The sequence below is a fragment of the Microcaecilia unicolor genome, chromosome 8 (assembly GCF_901765095.1).
Source record: "Microcaecilia unicolor chromosome 8, aMicUni1.1, whole genome shotgun sequence".
NCBI lineage: Eukaryota > Metazoa > Chordata > Amphibia > Gymnophiona > Siphonopidae > Microcaecilia > Microcaecilia unicolor.
In genome coordinates, this window is record NC_044038.1 from 73,526,257 (window position 1) to 73,548,788 (window position 22,532).

General features: G+C 47.4%; 1 protein-coding gene across 3 annotated transcripts in view; it reads left to right on the forward strand.

The window, feature by feature from the left end:
* LOC115475483 (immunity-related GTPase family Q protein-like) overlaps positions 1 to 22,130 on the forward strand; it is a 25,820-nt gene extending 3,690 nt beyond the window's left edge. The window contains exons 2-7 of one of the 3 annotated variants that reach the window (XR_003943041.1): positions 2,875 to 3,457; positions 9,389 to 10,006; positions 10,443 to 11,872; positions 16,495 to 16,499; positions 17,511 to 17,516; positions 22,120 to 22,130. Coding sequence is in view for 1 of the 3 variants with exons in the window: in XM_030211236.1 (XP_030067096.1) it covers positions 2,886 to 3,457; positions 9,389 to 10,006; positions 10,443 to 11,649 (2,397 nt within the window). In the remaining 2 variants the exon portion in view is untranslated. Of the gene's footprint in view, positions 1 to 2,874; positions 3,458 to 9,388; positions 10,007 to 10,442; positions 12,424 to 16,494; positions 16,500 to 17,510; positions 17,517 to 18,131; positions 18,145 to 22,119 lie in introns of those variants that run through there. The other 2 variants (XR_003943040.1, XM_030211236.1) reach the window with 2 other exon arrangements.
* Positions 22,131 to 22,532: the final 402 nt, after the last annotated feature.

Consider the following 22,532-nt stretch of genomic DNA (forward strand, 5'->3'; position numbering starts at 1 on the left):
CCAAATTATATCCACCTACCTGTGTCAACTGTGCAGCCACAAAGCCTCAAATTAGGATCAAACCTTACTATATGGGCTCATAAACAATCATTTTAATGAGCGAGTGCACTGTTGGTCATTCAGACAGTTGAAAAGCAATCTCTAAAATCCTTCCATTACAACCGGGGATGTGGTTGTTTTTTTGTTTTTGTTTTGTCTCAGTTTCTCATGAAGTGTTTATCCTTGGGTGGTATGTCGTTGAGTTCATTTATTATTGTTGTCCAGAATGTGTGGTTGTCTACTTTTCCTCCGGTTGTGAATCTGTGTTGGGTTCTTGGCTCTCTTTTCTGGCCTCTTTCTTTCCATTGTAGTGTGAAAGTGAGCTTGCTGTGGTCTGACCATGGTACCCCTTCCCATATGTAGTTTGTTAACATGTGGTTGTTACTTGTTGAGAATCTGTGGGCCAGTATGTCTAATTGGTGTTCTTTTATGTGCGATGAGACTCCTTGTGCTGTTGTGAAGTTCCATTGGTTTATGAAGTTCATTAGTGTTCTGGTGTTTGTGTCATTTTGTTTTTCTAGGTGCAGGTTTAAGTCACCTATTAATAGGACATTTGAGTGATTGGTGCAGATGTTTGATACAAAGTCCATTTTGGGGGTGGGGGGCAGTTCTTGTGTCAAGAACCTCTACACCTCTACCCAGGAAATCTGGACTGCCCAACTTGACATTTCGTTCTTTGGATTGTGGGCTCATTTGAGCAGGGACCGTCCTTCTTTGTTTATTTTGTACAGCGCTGCGTAACCCTAGTAGCGCTCTAGAAATGTTAAGTAGTAGTAGTAGTAAGTAGTAAGGAGTGGGAGAAGGGGTCAGTGATTGTGTTGGGGTGGGGGGAAGGTGAAAAGGGGGGGACATGCATTCTTCACTTATGTGGATCCTAGCTGATATTCAGCTGGGACCCGTATAAATGTCTTATTCAGGTCCCAACTGAATATTGGCTGGGACCCACATAAAAGCTGGTGGCCTGACTGGGTTTAGTCAGATGCCGATAGTGCTGATGCCTGGATGCAGGCTGGCGTTGAATATTGGAACCCACCATTTAAGTATTTATGCTCCTTACCATGTTTCTAGGGTGTTTACAGATGTGTCCCAGTGGCAAAAAGTAACACCAAGAAAGGATAATGTTAGATTATGTACAAACTTTATAGCGAATAGACAGTTACATCTATCAGTGAAATAACCAGTGCATTACAGAAGGTGTGTTTACCTATCATGCTAGATTCTCAGGGTTAAAGTGTTAGAGGACATCCGGTTGTAAGACTCCTGAGGCAGGCCGTTGTGGTCAAATCATGATTTGTGTCGGGTCTTTGGATGTTTCAAATAAACCTATGAGTTTTGTACATCATCTAGATTGTGAGCCCTCCTGGGACAGAGAAATATCCAGGGTACCTGAATGTAACTCACCTTGAGCAACTACTGAAAAAGGTGTGAGCAAAATCTAAATAAAATAAAAAAATAAACTATCCTTTTTGGTATCGTCTTTGCTGTATTTGTTATATCGTTTTCTGCAAGGGACTTTGTTCTTCTGTTTTGTGTTAACCAGTGTCAAAAGGGCCATTTCCTTTTGATACGAGTCAAGCTGCAGGTATATTCTGGGGGTTCTCAGTTGAAATAGAGGGGACCAGGATTCATCAAACATTCACTCCCATGCAGCCTCAAATACAGATAGCAAATGTATATAAACTTGCCACTGCCAGAGACCACACAGCAAAAAAATCAAGAAACACATACATTTGTTGGGAAATACTGTCTTTATGAAGAGATTCATCCAAGGTGGTGTACAACTTGACATAAAACATAATTTTGTTAACAGCAATATGGTAGTAAAATGACCAAATATAAACATAAATATAATAAATGAGGTAATCTTGAAAACAGCAAATTGAAACCCAATATTAAGACTCCCATGAAACAGGATCAAAAATGTACACATTTAACAGCACTGAAATGCAAACAACAGAAATATAATATGTCAGCATAATACTAATGAAACACCTCATAAGCACACATTAGAACATTCAAATAACATAGATATATGATGCTAATGCTTTTCTACAATACAGTTTACCATGTAGCCAAGGGGCCAAGTGCAGTTGAGTAAGATAATGAGGAAATGGTCTAAGTCACAGAGGGAGAATTCAGTAAAGGTTGACCAAAGTTAGGCACCGGGATGATGCACGCTAAATGCAAATTCTCTAATGGCAATTCCACGCAGAACTGCTTTTATAGAATACTAGCCTAGGTCCACATTTTCATGCCTAAATGTAGGCGCAGCCATCCAAAGGCTGGTATAAATGTTGGTGCCAAAGTCCTGGCAGTTAGGCTTGGTAATGATAGTATTCTATAACCCCATGCCTAATTTCCAGGCATGACTCTGATTCGCCCATGCCCTTCCCATGGCCATGCCCACTGTGGAGTTCAGCATGATGGAAATTAGGCAAGGAGGTTATAGAGTAGGATGCAAGGCATTTCCGTACGTAACTATAAATTGGGTCCAATTAACTTGTTAAGGTCAATTGATCCTTAGCACCAATTAAGAGACAATTAACCTATTAAGTTACACGCTGAAATGGAAACTGCATCTGGAGTTCCATGCCTAACTTTGGGTGCAATATATAGAATCTGTTGGGTGAAGAGCCAAGCATTCACCTACTTCTTGAAGTAGAGGTAGTCTTGAGTTTGGTGTACCCCTCTGAGAGTGAGTTCCAGAGTGTGGTCATAATAATAATATCACTGACCAGCCATAGCACCGAAAAAATGGGCCCTATCAGCATCCTTTGACAGGTCCCACATCCAAGTACACAAAGGATATTAATGTATCCTCACCTTGTGTTGCAGGATCTGGACCAATGGACAAGGGTGCTGAGCAGAGCAAGGACACAGAGGCCCACATGGATCCCAGAGAGCTAGAGGTGAAAGGTCAGCAGAAAGATCCCCAGCATCAGCATGAACTGAAGGTGGCAGTCCTGGGAACCCCAGATTCCAGGGCTGAGGCTGTGACTGAGATGATCAAGAACGCATTCTCTGGGGAAGAACTGTCTCACCCTGCCCAAAGGAAGATTGACTTCGCCCTGCTTCTAGAGATTCCGAGTTCTAACTGCAATGACTATGTTCAGCAGCTTCCAGGGGCGCTCTATGACATTGTCATCGTTGTTGTTGGTGTGGGGTTAGCAGAGGAGCATCAGCAACTTGCCAAACACCTGATGAAGGGCAACAGGTGCCTGCTGCTTGTCCGTACTGTGGAAGATCATGAGATGGGAACAGCACTTGGTGAAGAAGCAAGAAGAGAGACTACTAGAGTCCCACAAGTACAGCACTCAGATTCCCCAAGGATCTTCCTGGTCTCCCCATCTGACCAAAACAAATTTGACTTCCTTGAACTTTTCAAAATCCTGCAGAGAGAAATGTCACCTTTTCCCAGGTAACTGATTTTTCAAGGACAAATAGGCCAGATGTATTCTCACATCTGAGCGACATCCGACAGATCCCAGTGCGGATGCTTCCTAGCGAGATGATTGTAGAAATTTCTAGCTGCGTCTCACCGTGCATGCGCTGGTGCCTTCCCGCCCGATGTGTGAGCATGAATCCTTCAGTCTTATTTTTTCCATGGAGCAGGGAGGATACATCGTCATGTACTCCGCAGTTTTTTTTTCTGTGATATTGCAGTGCCTTCCTGTACGAGCATTTTTGTCCCTTTTGCAATTCTTTTATCCTTAATCTTTTATTTTATTTTGTTTCATTTTAGTTTTTAGTATTTTCTGCTCTTTAAGTTTCCTTTCTTTTTTGTATGGTGCAGGGAGTGCTGAGGCATGAGCATTGCCAGTACCCAAGAAGTGCCTTCAGTGGGAGGAGTGCTCCCCATTTATGGTAGAGTTGCCAGTGAGCAAGTCTCTGAGCAGCCAGGTTCCTGTTTCCAGTTCAGCACCAACTCCTTCTCAGGCTGCCTCTGTCCCGGCTCCCCCTCTTCTGTCAATGCCTTCCTTCAATGAGCAGTACCGAGCCATGCTTAGAAAAGAGCTGGGGCAGATACATTCCACTCAGGCATCAAGGTCGCTTGCACCAACTGCGGATTAGCCCCAGATTGTTCCAGAGGCTCCTACCGAAGCCTTGCCGAAATTGGAGTTCAGGTTTTTGCAGAAAATGTAAGTACATTTTCAGCTGAAACTGAAATATCTGCTCCCCCCACCAGAGCGAGTCCTCCAGCCTCCGCCGCAGCCACTATCCACCACTCCCCTCTGCAGAGACTTGAAATGACTGCCTGCCCCACCCCTCCCACCGGAGCGGAACAGGTGCCACAAAACCAGTCCCTCACCCACCCGAAGGCCCTCCCTGGGCCTACCTTTAACATCCCTTGTGGCCTAGTGGCCTCAAAGGGGCAAGAGCTATCCCAGTTACTCCTGCCCCCTCCAGCTCCTCCATCAAAATGGCTGCCGAGAGTTCCCGTGGCAGCCTTGCGAGACTGCCACCAGAACTGGCTTTCTGCCAGGGTTCTGATCTCTAGTGGTGGCCTGTGTTTCGACCAGAGACCTTGGCAGTTGGCCTTTCTGGTTTCCAAGCCTTAGAAACTCCTATTGTGTATTGCAAGTGAGATCACACTTCTCAGAGCTGGAGGAGGGACCTGTGAATGTCAGACACAGGGAAAGAGAACTCTGGGGATGGGGAGTATTAATGTACAGAGATAAGGGGAGCTGCCCTTTTAGAAAGGAAATAATCTGCAGAACTAAGATACGTGGAGGGGCATTTTCGATGACGTCTAAGTCCGACTTTGGACATTTTGCAAAAAACGTCCAAAATCTGAATAGCAAAGAAGGTCGTTTTCAAAAAATAAAAACGTCTATCTTTTGTTTTTGAAAATAGAAGGTTTTCTGATTTGGATGTTTTATTTTTTGGTCCATTTTTGAAAAAAAAAAAAAAAAACCATCCAAGTGCAAAACGCAGAAAATCAAGCCATTGGGTTGTAGGAGGAGCCAACAATTTTAGTAGACTTGTCCCCCTGACATCTCAGGAAAGCACTAGGGCACCCTAGGGGGCACTGCAGTGGACTTCATAAAATGCTCCCAGTTACACATCTGACCATTGCTCCCTTACCGTGTCTTCTGAGCCCCCCAAAACCCACTACCCTCAACTGTACACCACTACCATAACCCTTACGGGTGAAGGGGACACCTTGATTTGAGTACAGCGGGTTTCTGGTGAGTTTGGGAGGGCTCACAGTTTCCTCCACAAGTGTAATGGGTAGGGGGAGGTAGAAGCCTGGGTCCAACTGTCTGCAGTACACTGCATCCACCACTAGATTACTCCAGGGACCTGCATGCTATTCTAATGGACCTGAGTATAAAATCTGGCACAGAGGCTGGCAAGTAATGTTTTTCATCACATTTTTTGGGGGTGGGAGGAGGTTAGTGACCACTGGGGGAATAAGGGGAGGTCATCCCTGATTCCCTCCAGTGGTCATCTGGTTATTTAGGGCACCTTTTTGTGCCTTATTCGTTATAAAAACAGGTCTAGCTCGAAATGTCTTAGTTTTAGTCCTGGACGTTTTTGTTTTCTAAAAATGGGGTAGGGACAGGTAATCCACCTAGGTGGATGAACAATGAAATCCCACAAATCAAATAGACAAAAAAAACAGGAGTGGGAAGTGGACCAATGACTCCAGACACTGGGACAGCAGGGTAAAACGAGAAAACCTTTATTACAGACTCGACACAGATCCGTGTTTTGGCCACAGGCCTGCCTCAGGAGTCTCTCTGACTGAAACACGGATCTGTGTCGAGTCTGTAATGAAGGTTTTCTCGTTTTACCCTCCTGTCCCAGTCTCTGGAGTCATTGGTCCACTTCCCACTCCTGTTTTTTTGTCGTTTTTGTTTTCTTCCATTAGCATATAAGCACCGCCATACTGGGAAAAGACCAAGGGTCCGTCAAGCCCAGCATCCTGTCTCCGACAGCGGCAAATCCAGGTTTCAAGAACCCGGCACCCCCCCCCCCCCCCCCAAGAAAAAAAGAAAAATTAATAATGTTCAATGGACTTTTTCTTCAGGAATCTGTCCAAACCCCCTTTAAACTCTGTAAGGTCAGCTGCTGTCACTACATTCTCCGGCAACGGGTTCCAGAGTCCAACTACATGCTGAGTAAAGAAAAACATTCTCCTATTTGTTTTAAATCTACCATATTCTAGCTTCATCTTGTGTCCCCTGATTCTGTTATTGTTTGAAAGTGTAAACAAACGCTTCACATCTGTCCGCTCTACTCCGCTCATTATCTTGTAGACTTCTATCATATCACCCCCCAGCCGCCTTTTCTCCAAGCTGAAGAGACCTAACCGTCTTAGCCTTTCCTCATAGGGAAGTCGTTCCATCCCTTTTATCATCTTCGTCGCCCTTCTCCAATTCCTTTATATCTTTTTTTGAGATGCGGCGACCAAAATTGAACACAATATTCAAGGTGCGGTCGCACCACGGAGCGATACAACGGCATTATAACATCCTCGTGTTTGTTTTCCATCCCTTTCCTAATAATACTCAATATTCTGTGCGCTTTCTTAGCCGCCGCAGCACACTGAGCAGAAGTTTTCAACATCTTATCAATGATGACTCCCAGATCCCTTTCTAGGTCCGTAACTCCTAACGCGAAACCTTGCATGACATAGCTGTAATTCGGGTTCCTCTTACCCACATGCATCACTTTGCACTTGTCAACATTGAACTTCATCTGCCACTTGCATGCCCAATCTCCCAGTCTCGGGAGGTCCTCCTGTAATCTTTCACACTCCTCCTGTGACTTGACGACCCTGAATAATTTTGTCATCTGCAAATTTAATTACCTCACTAGTTAATCCCATCTCAAGGTCATTTATAAATATGTTAAAAAGCAGCGGTCCCAGCACAGACCCCTATGGGACCCCACTAACTACCCTTCTCCATTGAGAATACTAACCATTCAATCCTACTCTCTGCTTCCTATCTTTCAACCAGTTCTTAATCCATAGTCATACCCTACCTCTGATCCCATGACTCTCCATTTTCCTCAGGATTCTTTCATGAGGCACTTTATCAAATGCCTTTTGAAAATCCAGATACACAATATCCACCAGCTCCCCATTGTCCACACGTTTGTTCACCCCCTCAAAAAAAATGCAGTAGATTGGTGAGGCAAGACTTCCCTTCACTAAATCCGTGCTAACTCTGTTTCATCAGCCCATGTTTTTGTATGTGCTCTGTAATTTTATTCTTAATAATAGCCTCTACCATTTTGCCCGGTACCGACGTCAGGCTCACCGGTCTATAATTTCCCAGATCTCCTCTGGATCTGGATCTGGATCTCCTCCTATGGCTGAAAAAACTTCTAAGTCTCAGGAATACCCAAGTCCTGCCCTGATATGCCCCCTTGACGGACTTGAAAGAAAAACATCTAAAAATAGGTTTCAAAAATACTGATTTGGACATCTTTGTGAGAAAAACATCCAAATGCTGCTTTAAGCTACTTTTTAGACGTTTTTCTGTTTTGTAAATGAGCCCAACTGTGATACTGTAAAAAAAACCCAAAAAACCCCTCTGTGCTATTACCAGTGACAGGAATGCCTGTTTTTTTTCCTGCCATGAGATACTACTGCACAGCATTAAAGGCATCCAGTTACCAGTAATTCCCTGGGGTCTAAGCATAGTTTGGAAGGGGCAAGGATTGTGGTGCCTTTCCCCCCAACTGCTTCAGGTGCTGTAATGGAATTGGCAGTCCTCCCCCATTACTAATATGACCTCCCTGTTCCTTACCCCCACCCCCTCCCCACCCCAGGTACTCTGTTGTGCTAAATTGGAGGACAGTCAGTTGTTATTTTTTTAAGTATTTTAAAATTTATTTTGGCTTATTTCTTATGCTCATATTAATTTCAGTTTAGTATCTGTTGTCCTCCACCTGATTATATATGTTATTTTGTAAGCTGCATAGAATTGCTTTGATAAAGTAGGTTATAAATCGTTAAAATTAAATACATAAAACTAAACTAAATAAATACCTAGAGTATAGGCAGTGCAATGCCAGAAATAGAGTTGTGTATGATTTTAGAGGTTAACTAATGTGGTTAAACACAAACCCCCCCGATGTTCAACTGGCGGCACTCAGCGTTGTTTTAAACGATGATCGTCGCCGGCTAAATTATCCCCTAATATTTAGTGCTGGGCCATGTCCAGGCACCCGCACTGAATATTGGGGGATAATTTTGGGCACAGGAACATAAGAAGGCCCGGATGATATTCAGCTGGGGCCTGGCTGAATATTGGGCTGTGATGCGCATATTATATATATTTTTAAGTTCTCTGGAGCCTGCTACTACTACTACTATTTAGCATTTCTATAGTGCTACAAGGCTCCTACCCCTTGACAATGCCCCCCTCCTGTCCCCCCAGCCCTCGCCTATAAGACCCCCCCCCCCCCGAATGCCCCTACTCCCTGGCTGTCCTGGTAGGCCCCCTCCTGGGCGTACCTGTATCCGTGGTAGTCCAGTGGTGTTCGTTGGGGGCAGGAGCATAGCCCCCTCACTCCTGCCTTTTGCAACGCCGATCCAAAATATTGGGGGATAATATTCAATGCTGGCACCAACATAGCTAAGCGGCCTTATTAAGCTGTCCTAAATTAAACTGCTTAGCTATGTGAGTGCCAGCTCTGAATATTGCCGGCACTCGCATAACCTCAGGCTCCTCCCGTGCTGTCCCCAGCACCGCTCCTGAACTGCCCACTTTTTTGTTGAGTGTTCTGTGGGGATATTCAGTTGCACTCTCCGGTTAAGTGCCGCTGAATATCTCCATTTAGGCGGTGGGAAGCAATTTAAGCACGCAGAAGAGGCTCCTGCCTGTTTAAATCGCATTGAATATCGGCCCGCAAGAGTCAAAATAAGTATGGGAAATACCAGAAAATATGGTAGGCAGATGTTTATGCACTATCCTAGGGAGAACTCTCCTATTGAAACATGTGGTTTACATGCCTAACACTTGGATTTCTAGGGAACCCATGTCTTTCACAGCACGCTTGAATTTCTAGCACACTGTATACGCACATTCACCTGCTGCTTATCATCTCCTGCAGCTCCTTGTGACTCTGGGCAAGTCACTTAACCCTCCATTGCCCCAGGTACAGAAAAGTACCGGAATATACTATGTAAATTGCTTTGAATGTAGTTGCAAAAACCACAGAGAGGCGGTATATCGAGTCCCATGTCCCTTTCCCTTTGCTTCTCTCCACACTTTTTCTCTGTCTTGGCCTTCAGGGCTCTTTGACCTTTGCACTGATAGAGCTATAGTGTCAGTCAGGGTTTCACGTTTTTATAGTATTGATGCTGTAAATGTTTCTTTTGTGTTGGTAGGATGGAGACACCATCAGGACCAGAGACACCCATGAGTACAGAGCCCAGCACCCCATCTGGGGAGAGAGGTGATGTTAATGTTATGATCGCTGGAGAAACTGGAGTTGGGAAGACTTCCCTCATAAATACCCTCCTGGGTCTGGCTGATAGAGAGCACAGAGAGACAGTGAAGCCCCAGGTGTGCACCAAAGGCCCCATCCTCCAGATGCAGCCTGCTCACCCTAACTTTTTTCTGTGGGAGCTGCGTGTCGACAGCAAGGATCCTACCAGCCATCCAGAGAACTGGATGGCTGAGGCAGACATCCTGGTGCTAATTACCGCCAACCGGATCTGCGAGTGGCACACAGCCCAAGCCAAGAGAGTTCAGGCACTGAACAAGATGGTCTATTTTGTCCGCAGCAAGGTGGACCTGGACCTTCATACTGTCAAACGTAAAATGAAGGCCAACTATGAGGAGCAAAAGGTTCTGCAGGTGATGAAGAACATTGAGATGGAATTTCTCCAGAGTCAGGGCCTGCAGAACTCCCAGATCTTTTTGGTGTCCAGTTATGAGCCCTATAAGCTGGATTGTCCACAGCTACAGCAAATTCTCAAGGAAGATGTGCGAACATGTGAACGGTTTGTGTCTAATGTGATAAACCCTTTTGACCCTGTAGTGACAATTAAATTCTTTATTAACCCTTGAAAAGCAGAAAAAGTGAGAGACATTTTTGTTCTCTCTTAAAGAATTTTCACCTGAAGTACTTTCCATGAAGCTGTGTGCATGTGGATGTGTACTGTTCTTGAGCTTTGTGTGTACATGTTGGGTGAGACTGCCTTCTAGAGGATCATTCATATATAATGTGTAGCACATTTCTTTAGCGGTGGTTAAGCAGCAGTGTGATAGAGTTGCTGAGGTGTGTATTTATATCTGTCTGTCTTTATGCGTGGAAATAAATTCAAGTTGTTGGTTACTGGTGGGATGCATTGCATGTGGGCACTGGTTTATTTATATTTTGGAGTTGCATATATGTGTATGCATCATTAAAGCATCATCTTATGTCTTCTCCCATAGTTCACACCAAGCCTCAAGTCAGGAGTATGACATCATTGATGAGAAGGAGATTGAGGAGATCAGGGCGGCCTACGAAAGCGGGGGCGTGCCCGCAGTGGTTGCCCGTATCCAGCACAGCCTGGACATCATTCTCAACACCAGGTTGGACATTGCTATCACTGGAGAATCTGGTGCTGGAAAGTCTAGCTTTGTCAATGCGCTGCTGGGGCTTAAAGATGATGATCCAGGGGCAGCAGAAGTTGGTGTAGTAGAATGTACCCGTGCTCCCCAAGAGTACATCCACCCCAAATACTCCAGTGTCAAGATCTGGGACCTTCCTGGTATTGGCACCCCAATGTTCAAAGCAGAGGATTACCTGGAACGTGTGAACTTCCATACCTATGATTTCTTCATTCTCCTTGCCTCAGAGCGCTTCAAGGAGAATCACATCAAACTGGCAAAGGATATAGGCAAACAGGGTAAGAGTTTCTACTTTGTTCGTACCAAGGTAGACAACGATGTACATTCAATGAAAAAAAGCAGAAGACAGAATGTAAAGGAGGAAGACATTTTGGAAACAATCAGAAAGAACTGTGAGGAAAACCTAGCAAAAGAAGGTCTGGAGAATGTGAAGGTCTTTCTTTTGTCCAGCCATGAACTGGAAAAATATGACTTCCAGAGGTTTCAGGAGACCATGGAGCAGGAACTCCCAGGACATAAGAAAAGGGCATTCCTCCTGTCCCTCCCCAACCTCTCTGAAAGCATCATCCAAAAGAAGAAGCAGCTCCTGGGCCAGGAAATCTTTAAATTAGCAATGATCTCATGCTTGGTGGCTGCAGTGCCCATCCCAGGCATTGCCTTTGTCTGTGACATCTCCATGTTACTGGCAAGGTTGTCCACCTACCGTAAGGATTTTGACTTGGATGAAGAATCCCTGGCCAAACTTGCGGAAAAGTCTGGAAAGCCTGTAGGGGTGCTGAAATCTGTGATCCAGAGTCCTCTGGGAAAAGCCATAAACCAGGACCTAGTGGTGCACATGCTGTCCAAGGCTACAGGCACTGGGCTTGTTGTGGCAAATCTCTTCTTCCACAGAATTCCTGTTTTTGGCTCGGTGGCATCAGGAGGCATTGCCTTCAGGGCTACTTATGCAATGCTGACCCAGGCCCTTGAAGATCTTGCCTCTGACTCCCAGAGAGTCTTGATGAAGGCCTTTGAGACAGAAGTCTAATGAGGCAGAATGAAGGCTGTTGTCCTGTAGTAGATGAAGCGGCAATATCCATTGCAAGCACTTTAAATGTATTACAGTTGTAAAATATGTCAGTTCAGCTCTATTTCAGTGTAACAGTTGAAATAATTTTTTCTCCAATTCACAATTCCTACACCATCAATGACAACAGAATACAATGCTCCAGCTTTGTTCCTTGTTTCTTATTGGATTGAAGATGTCAGGTGTTCTCACTTTCCTCCATTCCCTCCATATTTTTGTAATGACTAGACCTGGCTCCACCAAACATTGTATGGAGATAGATCCTTGGGTGTACGTCTAACTTTTCCCCTTTTGAATGGGCTGTGTAGACATTGCCACATGGTAGCCGCTAACAGGGGGGTTAGTGTGGTCATGCATTCTATTTAACTATATGCCACAGATCCAGTGTTAGCATTGTGTAATATACAAGTTTTTGTGGATCTGTTTGAATCGGCATTGTTTGGAAATGGGTTCAGTTCCTAATACGGCTTCTTGTGACCCTGGGTAAGTCACGCAACCCTCCATTTTCCCAGATACAAATACTAAGATTGTGAGCCCTCCAGGGGCAGAGAAAGTACCTCCATATAATAAAATTAAAACCACTTTGATTGTACCACAGAAAGGTGGTACATGAAATCCATGACCCTTTACCCTATTAAAATTAAGAGACCTCAATCTCAGAAGCCAAGAATTCTTAAGATACAGAACTGTACAAGGCTGTCTACAAATTATCAAATTATTTGATCCATACAAAGAACTTTATTTTTATTTGTTATATTTGTATCCCACTTTTTCCCACCTATTTGCAGGCTCAATGTGGCTTACATAGTACCGTAAAGGCATTTACCAAGTCCGGTAGAGAAACAAATACAAGGTGATATTGTGGTCGAATAAAGGTACGTGTGTTTCAGGTACAATGGGGGTCGAGGAGGGGAAAGGTTATGTAGTGTCCATTCTCCAAGGACAAGCAGGCTGCTTGTTCTCACTCATGGGTGACGTCCACGGCAGCCCCCTCCAACCGGAAACTTCACTAGCAAAGGCCTTTGCTAGTCCTCGCGCGCCCAGGCGCACCGCGCATGCGCGGCCGTCTTCCCGCCCGAACCGGCTCGTGTTCGTCAGTCTTCTTTTGTCCGCGCTCGGGACGGTCGTGTTTTGCCGCCGTTTCGTGCCCCTCAAGTTGACCCTTGCGCGTCTTCGAGATTTTCGTTAAAAAAAAAAAAAGAGAGACCTTTTGGTCTTTGTCCCTTCCCGTGTGTCCAGTTTGTTTTCCCCGGCGTAAGTTTCCTTTTGCTTCGGGGTAGGCCTGTTTCGTGGCCTCGGTACGGGTTTTTTCTCTCTCCCTTATTTTTGGTGCCTTCGTCGCTATCACGAATTTTGATTTCGCCGGCGCGATTTTTCCGCCCATGTCATCGAAGTCTCCCAGCGGCTTCAAGAAGTGCACCCAGTGCGCCCGGGTAATCTCGCTCACTGATAGGCACACTTCGTGTCTTCAGTTTCTGGGGGCTGGGCACCGCCCGCAGGCCTGTAGTCTTTGTGCTCTTTTATTGAAGAGGACTCAGGTAGCGAGATTGGCCCAGTGGAAAGTGTTGTTCTCGGGCTCTTCGTCGACAACAGCACCGGAGGCATCGAGTGCATCGACGTTGACAGCATCGAAGTCTTCGACCTCGGCATCGACTGCATCGACAGCATCAAGGTTTTGACCCTCTGCATCGTCGGTACCGAGACATCGGAAGGCTGCGTCGGCGTCGGTGGTACTGGGACCTCCGCTGTTGCTGATGTCGTCGGACGGTGGTGCTTCGACTGGAGTGCAGGTGAGTGCTGTCCATTCCCCTGCTGGTGGCAGTGAGCTTTCGGGTGGGTCTCCTCCTGCCCTGAGGGCTCCTGCGGTACAGCCCCCCTGAGACCGACCTTCGGCCTCGGCCCTGAGGAAGCGACGGCTGGATTCTACGTCCTCCTCGTCAGTACTGGGAAGCTCCGGTGACATGCTTCGTTTGAAGAAATCAAAGAAGCATCGACACCGGTCTCCTTCCCGCATCGGTACCGAGAGCTCTGGGTCACCGAGGGAGTCGGCACCCAGTAGGCATCGGCACCGGGAGGATCGCTCACCCTCTGTTCAGGAGGTGTCGATGCGCTCCACCTTGGACAGCCCGGAACCGCCTCCACGCCCAGAACAGACTCTGACCTCGACGCCTGCATCGGCTTCCATGTCTTTCTCCACAGCCGCTCTGCACGAGAGTCTCCGGGCCGTTCTCCCAGAGATCCTGGGAGACCTGTTGCGCCCTTCCCCTCCGGTACCGGGGGTGCTTGCGCCACCGGTACCGTCGAGCGAGGCGCCGGCTGGCCCTTTCCCCGGGGTGAGGTCTCCGACATCGGTACCGCTTGCGGTACCGGTTGCCGCCGCCTCCCAGGAAGACTCCCCGACGACGTCGGTGGAGGGAGCTTTGCCGGTGCTGGCGAGGGAGTCTACCTCTCGACGCTCCCACCATGGCCGTGTTTCCACGGAGTCGAGTCGGGCACGGCTTCAGACACAGGTTCACTAACTTGTGTCTGATACCGATGGTGAGGCCTCGTGGGAGGAGGAGGAGGACATCAGATATTTCTCTGACGAGGAGTCTGATGGCCTTCCTTCTGATCCCACTCCCTCCCCTGAAAGGCAGCTTTCTACTCCCGAGAGTCTGTCTTTTGCGGCCTTTGTTCGAGAGATGTCTACGGCCATCCCCTTCCCGGTGGTTGTGGAGGATGAGCCCAGGGCTGAAATGTTTGAGCTCTTGGACTGTCCTTCTCCACCTAAGGAAGCGTCCACAGTACCCATGCATCATGTCCTAAAAAAGACATTGCTGGCGAACTGGACCAAGCCTTTAACTAATCCCCACATTCCCAAGAAGTTCGAGTCCCAGTACCGGATCCATGGGGACCCAGAGCTGATGCGCACTCAGTTGCCTCACGACTCTGGGGTGGTGGATCTGGCCCTAAAGAAGGCTAAGAGTTCTAGGGAACATGCTTCGGCGCCCCCGGGCAAGGACTCTAGAACCTTAGACTCCTTTGGGAGGAAGGCCTACCATTCTTCAATGCTCGTGGCCAAGATTCAGTCCTACCAGCTCTACACGAGCATTCACATTCGGAACAATGTGCGGCAGTTGGCGGGCTTGGTGGACAAGCTCCCTTCTGAGCAAGCCAAGCCGTTTCAGGAGGTGGTCAGGCAGCTGAAGGCGTGCAGAAAATTCCTGGCCAGAGGGATATATGATACCTTTGATGTTGCGTCCAGGGCCGCTGCTCAAGGTGTGGTGATGCACAGACTCTCATGGCTGCGTGCCTCCGACCTCGAGAATAGAATCCAGCAGCGGATTGCGGACTCCCCTTGCCGAACGGACAACATTTTTGGAGAAAAAGTCGAACAGGTGGTAGAGCAGCTCCACCAGCGGGATAACGCTTTCAACAAATTCTCCCGCCGGCAGCCTTCAGCATCTACCTCTTCAGGTAGACGTTTTTATGGGGGAAGGAGGACTGTTCCCTACTCTTCTGGTAAGCGTAGGTACAATCCTCCCTCTCGACAGCCTGCGGCCCAGGCTAAGCCCCAGCGCGCTTGCTCTCGTCAGCAGCATGCGCCTCAGCAAGGCCCCACAGCTCCCCAGCAAAAGCAGGGGGCGAGCTTTTGACTGGCTCCAGAAGAGCATAGCCGATGTCAAAGTGTCTGTGCAGGGCGATCTGCCGGTCGCGGGGAGGTTGAAAGTTTTTCACCAAAGGTGGCCTCTCATAACCTCCGACCAGTGGGTCCTCCAAATAGTCCGGCAAGGATACACCCTCAATTTGGCCTCAAAACCTCCAAATTGCCCACCGGGAGCTCAATCCTTCAGCTTCCAGCACAAGCAGGTACTTGCAGAGGAACTCTCCGCCCTTCTCAGCGCCAATGCGGTCGAGCCGTGCCATCCGGGCAAGAAGGGCTGGGATTCTATTCCAGGTACTTTCTTGTGGAAAGGAAAACAGGGGGGATGCGTCCCATCCTAGACCTAAGGGCCCTGAACAAATATCTGGTCAAGGAAAAGTTCAGGATGCTTTCCCTGGGCATCCTTCTTCCCATGATTCAGCAAAACGATTGGCTGTGCTCTCTGGACTTAAAGGATGCTTATAGACACATCCCGATACTGCCAGCCCACAGACAGTATCTTCGATTTCATCTGGGATCACGTCACTTCCAGTACTGTGTGCTACCCTTTGGGCTCGCCTCTGCGCCCAGAGTGTTCACGAAGTGCCTAGCTGTGGTAGCAACAGCGCTTCGCAGGCTCGGAGTGCACGTGTTCCCTTATCTCGACAATTGGCTGGTGAAGAATACATCCGAGGCAGGAGCTCTACAGTCCATGCAGATGACTATTCGACTCCTGGAGCTATTGGGGTTTGTGATAAATTATCCAAAATCCCACCTTCTCCCAGTACAGAGACTCGAATTCATAGGAGCTCTGCTGGATTCTCGGACGGCTCGGGCCTTTCTCCCAGAGACGAGGGCCAACAATCTGCTGTCCCGCGTCTCCCGGGTACGAGTGTCCCAGCAGATCACAGCTCGGCAGATGTTGAGATTGCTTGGCCACATGGCCTCCACAGTCCATGTGACTCCCATGGCATGCCTTCACATGCGATCTGCTCAATGGACTCTAGCTTCCCAGTGGTTTCAGGCTGCTGGGGATCTAGAGGACGTGATCCACCTGTCCACGAGTTTTCTCAAATCCCTGTATTGGTGGACAATTTGGACCAATTTGACTCTGGGACGCCCCTTCCAAATTCCTCAGCCACAAAAGGTGCTGACTATGGATGCGTCTCTCCTGGGGTGGGGAGCTCATGTCGATGGACTTCACACCCAAGGAAGCTGGTCCCTCCAGGAACGCAATCTGCAGATCAATCTCCTGGAGTTGCGAGCGATCTGGAACGCTCTGAAGGCTTTCAGAGATCGGCTGTCCCATCAAATTATCCAAATTCAGACGGACAACCAGGTTGCCATGTATTACATCAACAAGCAGGGGGGCACCGGATCTCGCCCCCTGTGTCAGGAAGCCGTCAGCATGTGGCTCTGGGCTTGCCGTTACGGCATGTGGCTCCAGGCCACATATCTGGCAGGCGTAAACAACTGTCTGGCCGACAGGTTGAGCAGGATTATGCAACCTCACGAGTGGTCGCTCAACTCCAGAGTGGTGCGCCAGATCTTCCAAGTGTGGGGCACCCCCTTGGTAGATCTCTTCGCATCTCGAGCCAACCACAAGGTCCCTCAGTTCTGTTCCAGACTTCAGGCCCACGGTTGACTGGCATCGGATGCCTTCCTCCTGGACTGGGGGGAAGGCCTGCTGTATGCTTATCCTCCCATACCTCTGGTGGGGAAGACTTTGTTGAAACTCAAGCAAGACCGGTGCACAATGATTCTGATTGCTCCCTTTTGGCCGCGTCAGATCTGGTTCCCTCTTCTTCTGGAGTTGTCCTCCGAAGAACCCTGGAGATTGGAGTGTTTTCCGACCCTCATCACACAGGACGAAGGGGCGCTTCTGCATCCCAGCCTCCGGTCTCTGGCTCTCACGGCCTGGATGTTGAGAGCGTAGACTTTGCCTCTTTGGGTCTGTCAGAGGGTGTCTCCCGTGTCTTGTTTGCTTCCAGGAAAGATTCCACTAAGAGGAGTTACTTCTTTTTATGGAGGAGGTTTGCCGTCTGGTGTGACAGCAAGGCCTTAGATCCTCGCTCCTGTCCTACACAGACCCTGCTTGAATACCTTCTGCACTTGTCTCAAGACCAACTCTGTAAGAGTTCACCTTAGCGCAATCAGTGCATACCATTACCGTGTGGAAGGTAAGCCGATCTCAGGACAGCCTTTAGTTGTTCGCTTCATGAGAGGTTTGCTTTTGTCAAAGCCCCCCGTCAAACCTCCTACAGTGTCATGGGATCTCAATGTCGTTCTCACCCAGCTGATGAAACCTCCTTTTGAGCCACTGAACTCCTGCCATCTGAAGTACTTGACCTGGAAGGTCATTTTCTTGGTGGCAGTTACTTCAGCTCGTAGAGTCAGTGAGCTTCAGGCCCTGGTAGCCCAGGCCCCCTACACCAAATTTCATCATAATAGAGTAGTTCTCCGCACTCACCCTAAGTTCTTGCCGAAGGTAGTGTCGGAGTTCCATCTGAACCAGTCAATTGTCTTGCCAACATTTTTTCCCCGTCCTCATTCCTGCCCTGCTGAACGTCAGCTGCACACATTGGACTGCAAAAGAGCATTGGCCTTCTATCTGGAGCGGACACAGCCCAACAGACAGTCCGCCCAATCGTTTGTTTCTTTTGATCCCAACAGGAGGGGAGTGGCTGTGGGGAAACGCACCATATCCAATTGGCTAGCAGATTGCATTTCCTTCACTTACGCCCAGGCTGGGCTGGCTCTTGAGGGTCATGTCATGGCTCATAATGTTAGAGCCATGGCAGCGTCGGTAGCCCACTTGAAGTCAGCCACTATTGAAGAGATTTGCAAAGCTGCGACGTGGTCATCTGTCCACACATTCACATCTCATTACTGCCTGCAGCAGGATACCTGACGCGACAGTCGGTTCGGGCAGTCAGTGCTTCAGAATCTGTTCGGGGTTTAGAATCCAACTCCACCCCCCTAGGCCCATTTTTATTCTGTTCCAGGCTACGTATTGTGTTGAGATGAGAGGATGAGGCAGTGTGTTTTTTCAGTGTTCAGTTTCAGTTGAAAAGAGTTTGCCCATGGTGTTCAAACCGAGTCTGATTTTGTTGGTGATTTCTGTTAGATCATGTCTGAAGGGAATGTATATTGTGACATCGTCTGCCTAGATGAACGGGTTGAGGCCTTGCTTTGATAAGGACTTGGCCAGTGGGATCATCATCATTATGTTACTGCAACAGCAATGACCTAACCCAACATGAACATTGTTCAGAAACAATCGAAGTAGCAAAACAATTTTGTATATTCTGTCCAAATTGTTCAAAGCCTAAGGCATCCATTATAGTTTTTAAAAATTATTATTATTCTTATTAACATTTGTATAGCGCTACCAGACGCACGCAGTGCTGAACACCTGACACAGACAGTCCCAAAAATCTACATAAGGAGGTGACAGTGGTGTCTCATTCACATGCATATTGAAATCACCCAGTACAATACAGTTCTCTAGAATAATATGTCCTCTGCAACTAAAGAATAATTTGCAGATAGTAAATTTTGAAGGACAACACATTAAATAGAGAGTTACAAACATTGATGTGATAACAAGTAACTGCAGCGAAGTATCACTAGGTATCGCTACCCGATGAAAAATTAAACTAGTGTTATAAATAATCATGACCCCTCCCCCTTGCCCCCCCCCCCCTTGGTGGTGAACATTTATAAAAAATGATGACATCAGAATCTGTGCCCCAGATCTCTTGTTTAGACAACGATCCACAATCAAATTATAAAATACACTGTGTTATGACTGATAGAACATGTATTAATAAACGTAAAACTTTGTATTAGTGTGGTATGATTTGTATGTTTGTACTGAAATTCGGTACAAACTCATAAGGTTTCCTGTACTATCCAACCAAAGCTAAAATGTGAAACTTGAGACCTTCAATCCAATAAGAAACATACTATGTGGTCTTTGTGTGTTTGTATGTGTTCCTCAGAGCATTGAGATGGTTGGATATAGCTCTATCAAACTTTATGTGGACATAAGTCCTTGCAGAAACATCAGATCTTTCCACTTCACAGCTGGCAAGTGATTTAGAGTGGGGCACAGGTGGAGGCACATTTGACACCTTTGTAAAAGAAATACAGAGGGTATTGAATTGAGGGTGTTCCTGTTTGGTATCAAGCTGATTTTTCTGACTGCTGTCCCTGCTTGCTTCATACACAGAAAATTTGCAGATGTCGCCGAACTGATCATAGTGATTTCATCTGCAAGAAAATAAGACAGAGAAAGGCGTAGACTATCACAATCCAATTCTGTATTTTATTATCACTGTACAAGTGTAGTTTTAAATAAAATGTATAATATGTTATTTGCTTAGAATGATGAAGCAAATTAGAGTACGTTTTTTTGAAGCCATTTATTTTAAGTATGTGAGTGATTTACGCCCGTAATCTGGCTGAATGTAATGTTTTGGGGGTATCTGGCTAGTTGCCACCCAGACAGTTCCCACCCACCAATTCCCTCCTAGAACTGTTCCTCCCTGGCTATTTCTTACTGCCATGTAGTTTTCGTTGTTTTTTCTTGTGTTGGTGTTCTGTTGGGTTTTTTTTTTTCTTATACATTGTTTTTTTCATCAGAAGTGTTGTTTTGTGGTGTGGATTTGTTGGTAATATTTTGTGTAAGTTTTTATATAGGTATTGTCAGCAGGCCACCACCTTCAGGCCTTCTTGCAGGTATGAACTCGGCTGACCCTGGAAGGGCCCTTCCCTGGACACAGCACTCCCAGAAGCAGACTCCAAAAATATGCTTAAAACCGCTTTTTTCCATCAGCAAGGCCAAGATATTTCCTCTTCCAGACAGTCCTTGGTTACAGCACATATCACCCCTTGTTCCTTCCCCCCGCCAGCCACTGTTTCTGGATACAGTTTAAATCATTCACTGCTTCCCCAGCATGGCCTGATTCCTGGACACAGTTTAAATTACTCACTGTTTCCCCAGCATGGCACCACTTCTGGACACAATTTAAATCACTCACTGCTTCCCCAGCATGGCATGACTTCTGGACACAGTTTAAATTACTACTACTACTTAACATTTCTAGAGCGCTACTAGGGTTACGCAGCGCTGTACTGTTTAACAAAGGACAGTCCCTGCTCGAAGGAGCTTACAATCTAAAGGACGTAATGTCAAGTTGGGGCAGTCTAGATTTCCTGAATAGAGGTATGGTGGTTAGGTGCTGAAAGCGACATTGAAGAGGTGGGCTTTGAGCAAGGATTTGAAGATGGGCAGGGAGGGGGCCTGGCGAATGGGCTCAGGGAGTTTATTCCAAGCATGGGGTGAGGCGAGGCAGAAAGGGCGGAGCCTGGAGTTGGCGGTGGTGGAGAAGGGTACTGAGAGGAGGGATTTGTCTTGAGAGCAGAGGTTACGGGTAGGAACGTAGGGGGAGATGAGGGTAGAGAGGTAGGGAGGGGCTGCAGAACAAGTGCATTTGTAGGTTAGTAGGAGAAGCTTGAACTGTATGCGGTACCTAATTAGAAGCCAGTGCAGTGACTTGAGGAGAGGGGTGATATGAGTATATCGGTCCAGGCAGAAGATAAGACGTGCAGCAGAGTTCTGAACAGACTGAAGGGGGGATAGATGGCTAAGTGGGAGGCCAGTGAGGAGTAGGTTGCAGTAGTCAAGGCAAGAGGTAATGAGAGAGTGGATGAGAGTTCGGGTGGTGTGCTCAGAGAGGAAAGGGCGAATTTTGCTAATGTTATAGAGGAAGAAGCAACAGGTCTTGGCTATCTGCTGGATATGCGCAGAGAAGGAGAGGGAGGAGTCGAAGATGACTCCGAGGTTGCGGGCAGATGAGACGGGGAGGATGAGAGTGTTATGAACTGAGATAGAGAGTGGAGGAAGAGGAGAAGTGGGTTTGGGTGGGAAGACAATAAGCTCGGTCTTGGCCATGTTCAGTTTCAGGTGGCGGTTGGACATCCAGGCAGCAATGTCGGATAAGCAGGCCGATACCTTGGCCTGGGTTTCCGCAGTGATGTCCGGTGTGGAGAGATAAAGCTGGGTGTCGTTGGCTTAAAGATGATATTGGAAACCATGAGATGAGATCAGTGAGCCCAGGGAAGAGGTGTAGATTGAAAAAAGAAGGGGACCAAGGACAGATCCCTGAGGAACTCCAACAGAGTGCGTGATGGGGGTGGAGGAAGAACCATGAGAATGTACTTTGAAGGTACGGTGGGAGAGATAAGAGGAGAACCAGGAGAGGACAGAGCCATGGAACCCAAATGAGGACAGTATGGCAAGAAGTAAATTGTGATTGACAGTGTCAAAAGCGGCAGATAGGTTGATGAGGATGGAGTAGTGGCCTTTGGATTTGGCAAGGAACAGGTCATTACAGACTTTAGCAAGTGCCGTTTCTGTCGAATGTAGGGGGCGAAAGCCGGATTGAAGCAGATCGAGGATGGCATTAGAGGAGAGAAAATCAAGGCAATGGCTACGAACGGCGCGTTCAAGTATCTTGGAGAGGAAGGGTAGGAGGGAAATTGGGCGGTAGTTGGAGGGACAGGTAGGGTCAAGTGATGGTTTTTTGAGGAGTGGTGTGACTACAGCATGCTTGAAGGTGTTAGGGACAGTTGCAGTGGAGAGAGAGAGGTTGACGATATGACAGATGGTGGGAGTGACAGTGGGAGAGATGGTGTTGAGTAAGTTGGTGGGGATGGGGTCAGCGGAACAGGTAGTGCATTTCGATGAGGAAAGAAGATGGGCGGTTTCCTCTTCGGTGATATCAGGAAAAGAGGAGAAAGAGGCCTGGGTTGATTGGTTGAGGGAGTGGGTTAAATTACTCACTGCTTCCCCAGCATGGCATGACTTCTGGACACAGTTTAAATCACTCACTGCTTCCCCAGCATGGCATGACTTCTGGACATAGTTCAAATTACTCACTGCTTTCCCAGCATGGCCAGGTTCCTGGACACAGTTCAAGTCACTCACTACCTGTTTCTCCAGCTGGGTCTTGATTTCTGGCCACAGCTGAAATCATTCACTATTTTACAGCACGGCACCTCTCTCCCCCTTGAGTGGAACAGCTGCTTAACTTTTCCTCCAAGCTTTCCCCAGCCTTGAAGAAGGTTTGTTATGAAGCCTTTCAACTTCTTCCCTTGTACCTGAGCTAGAGCAGCAATCTCCATGGGCTCACTTCCCCAGTCATCTTGGGCTTGG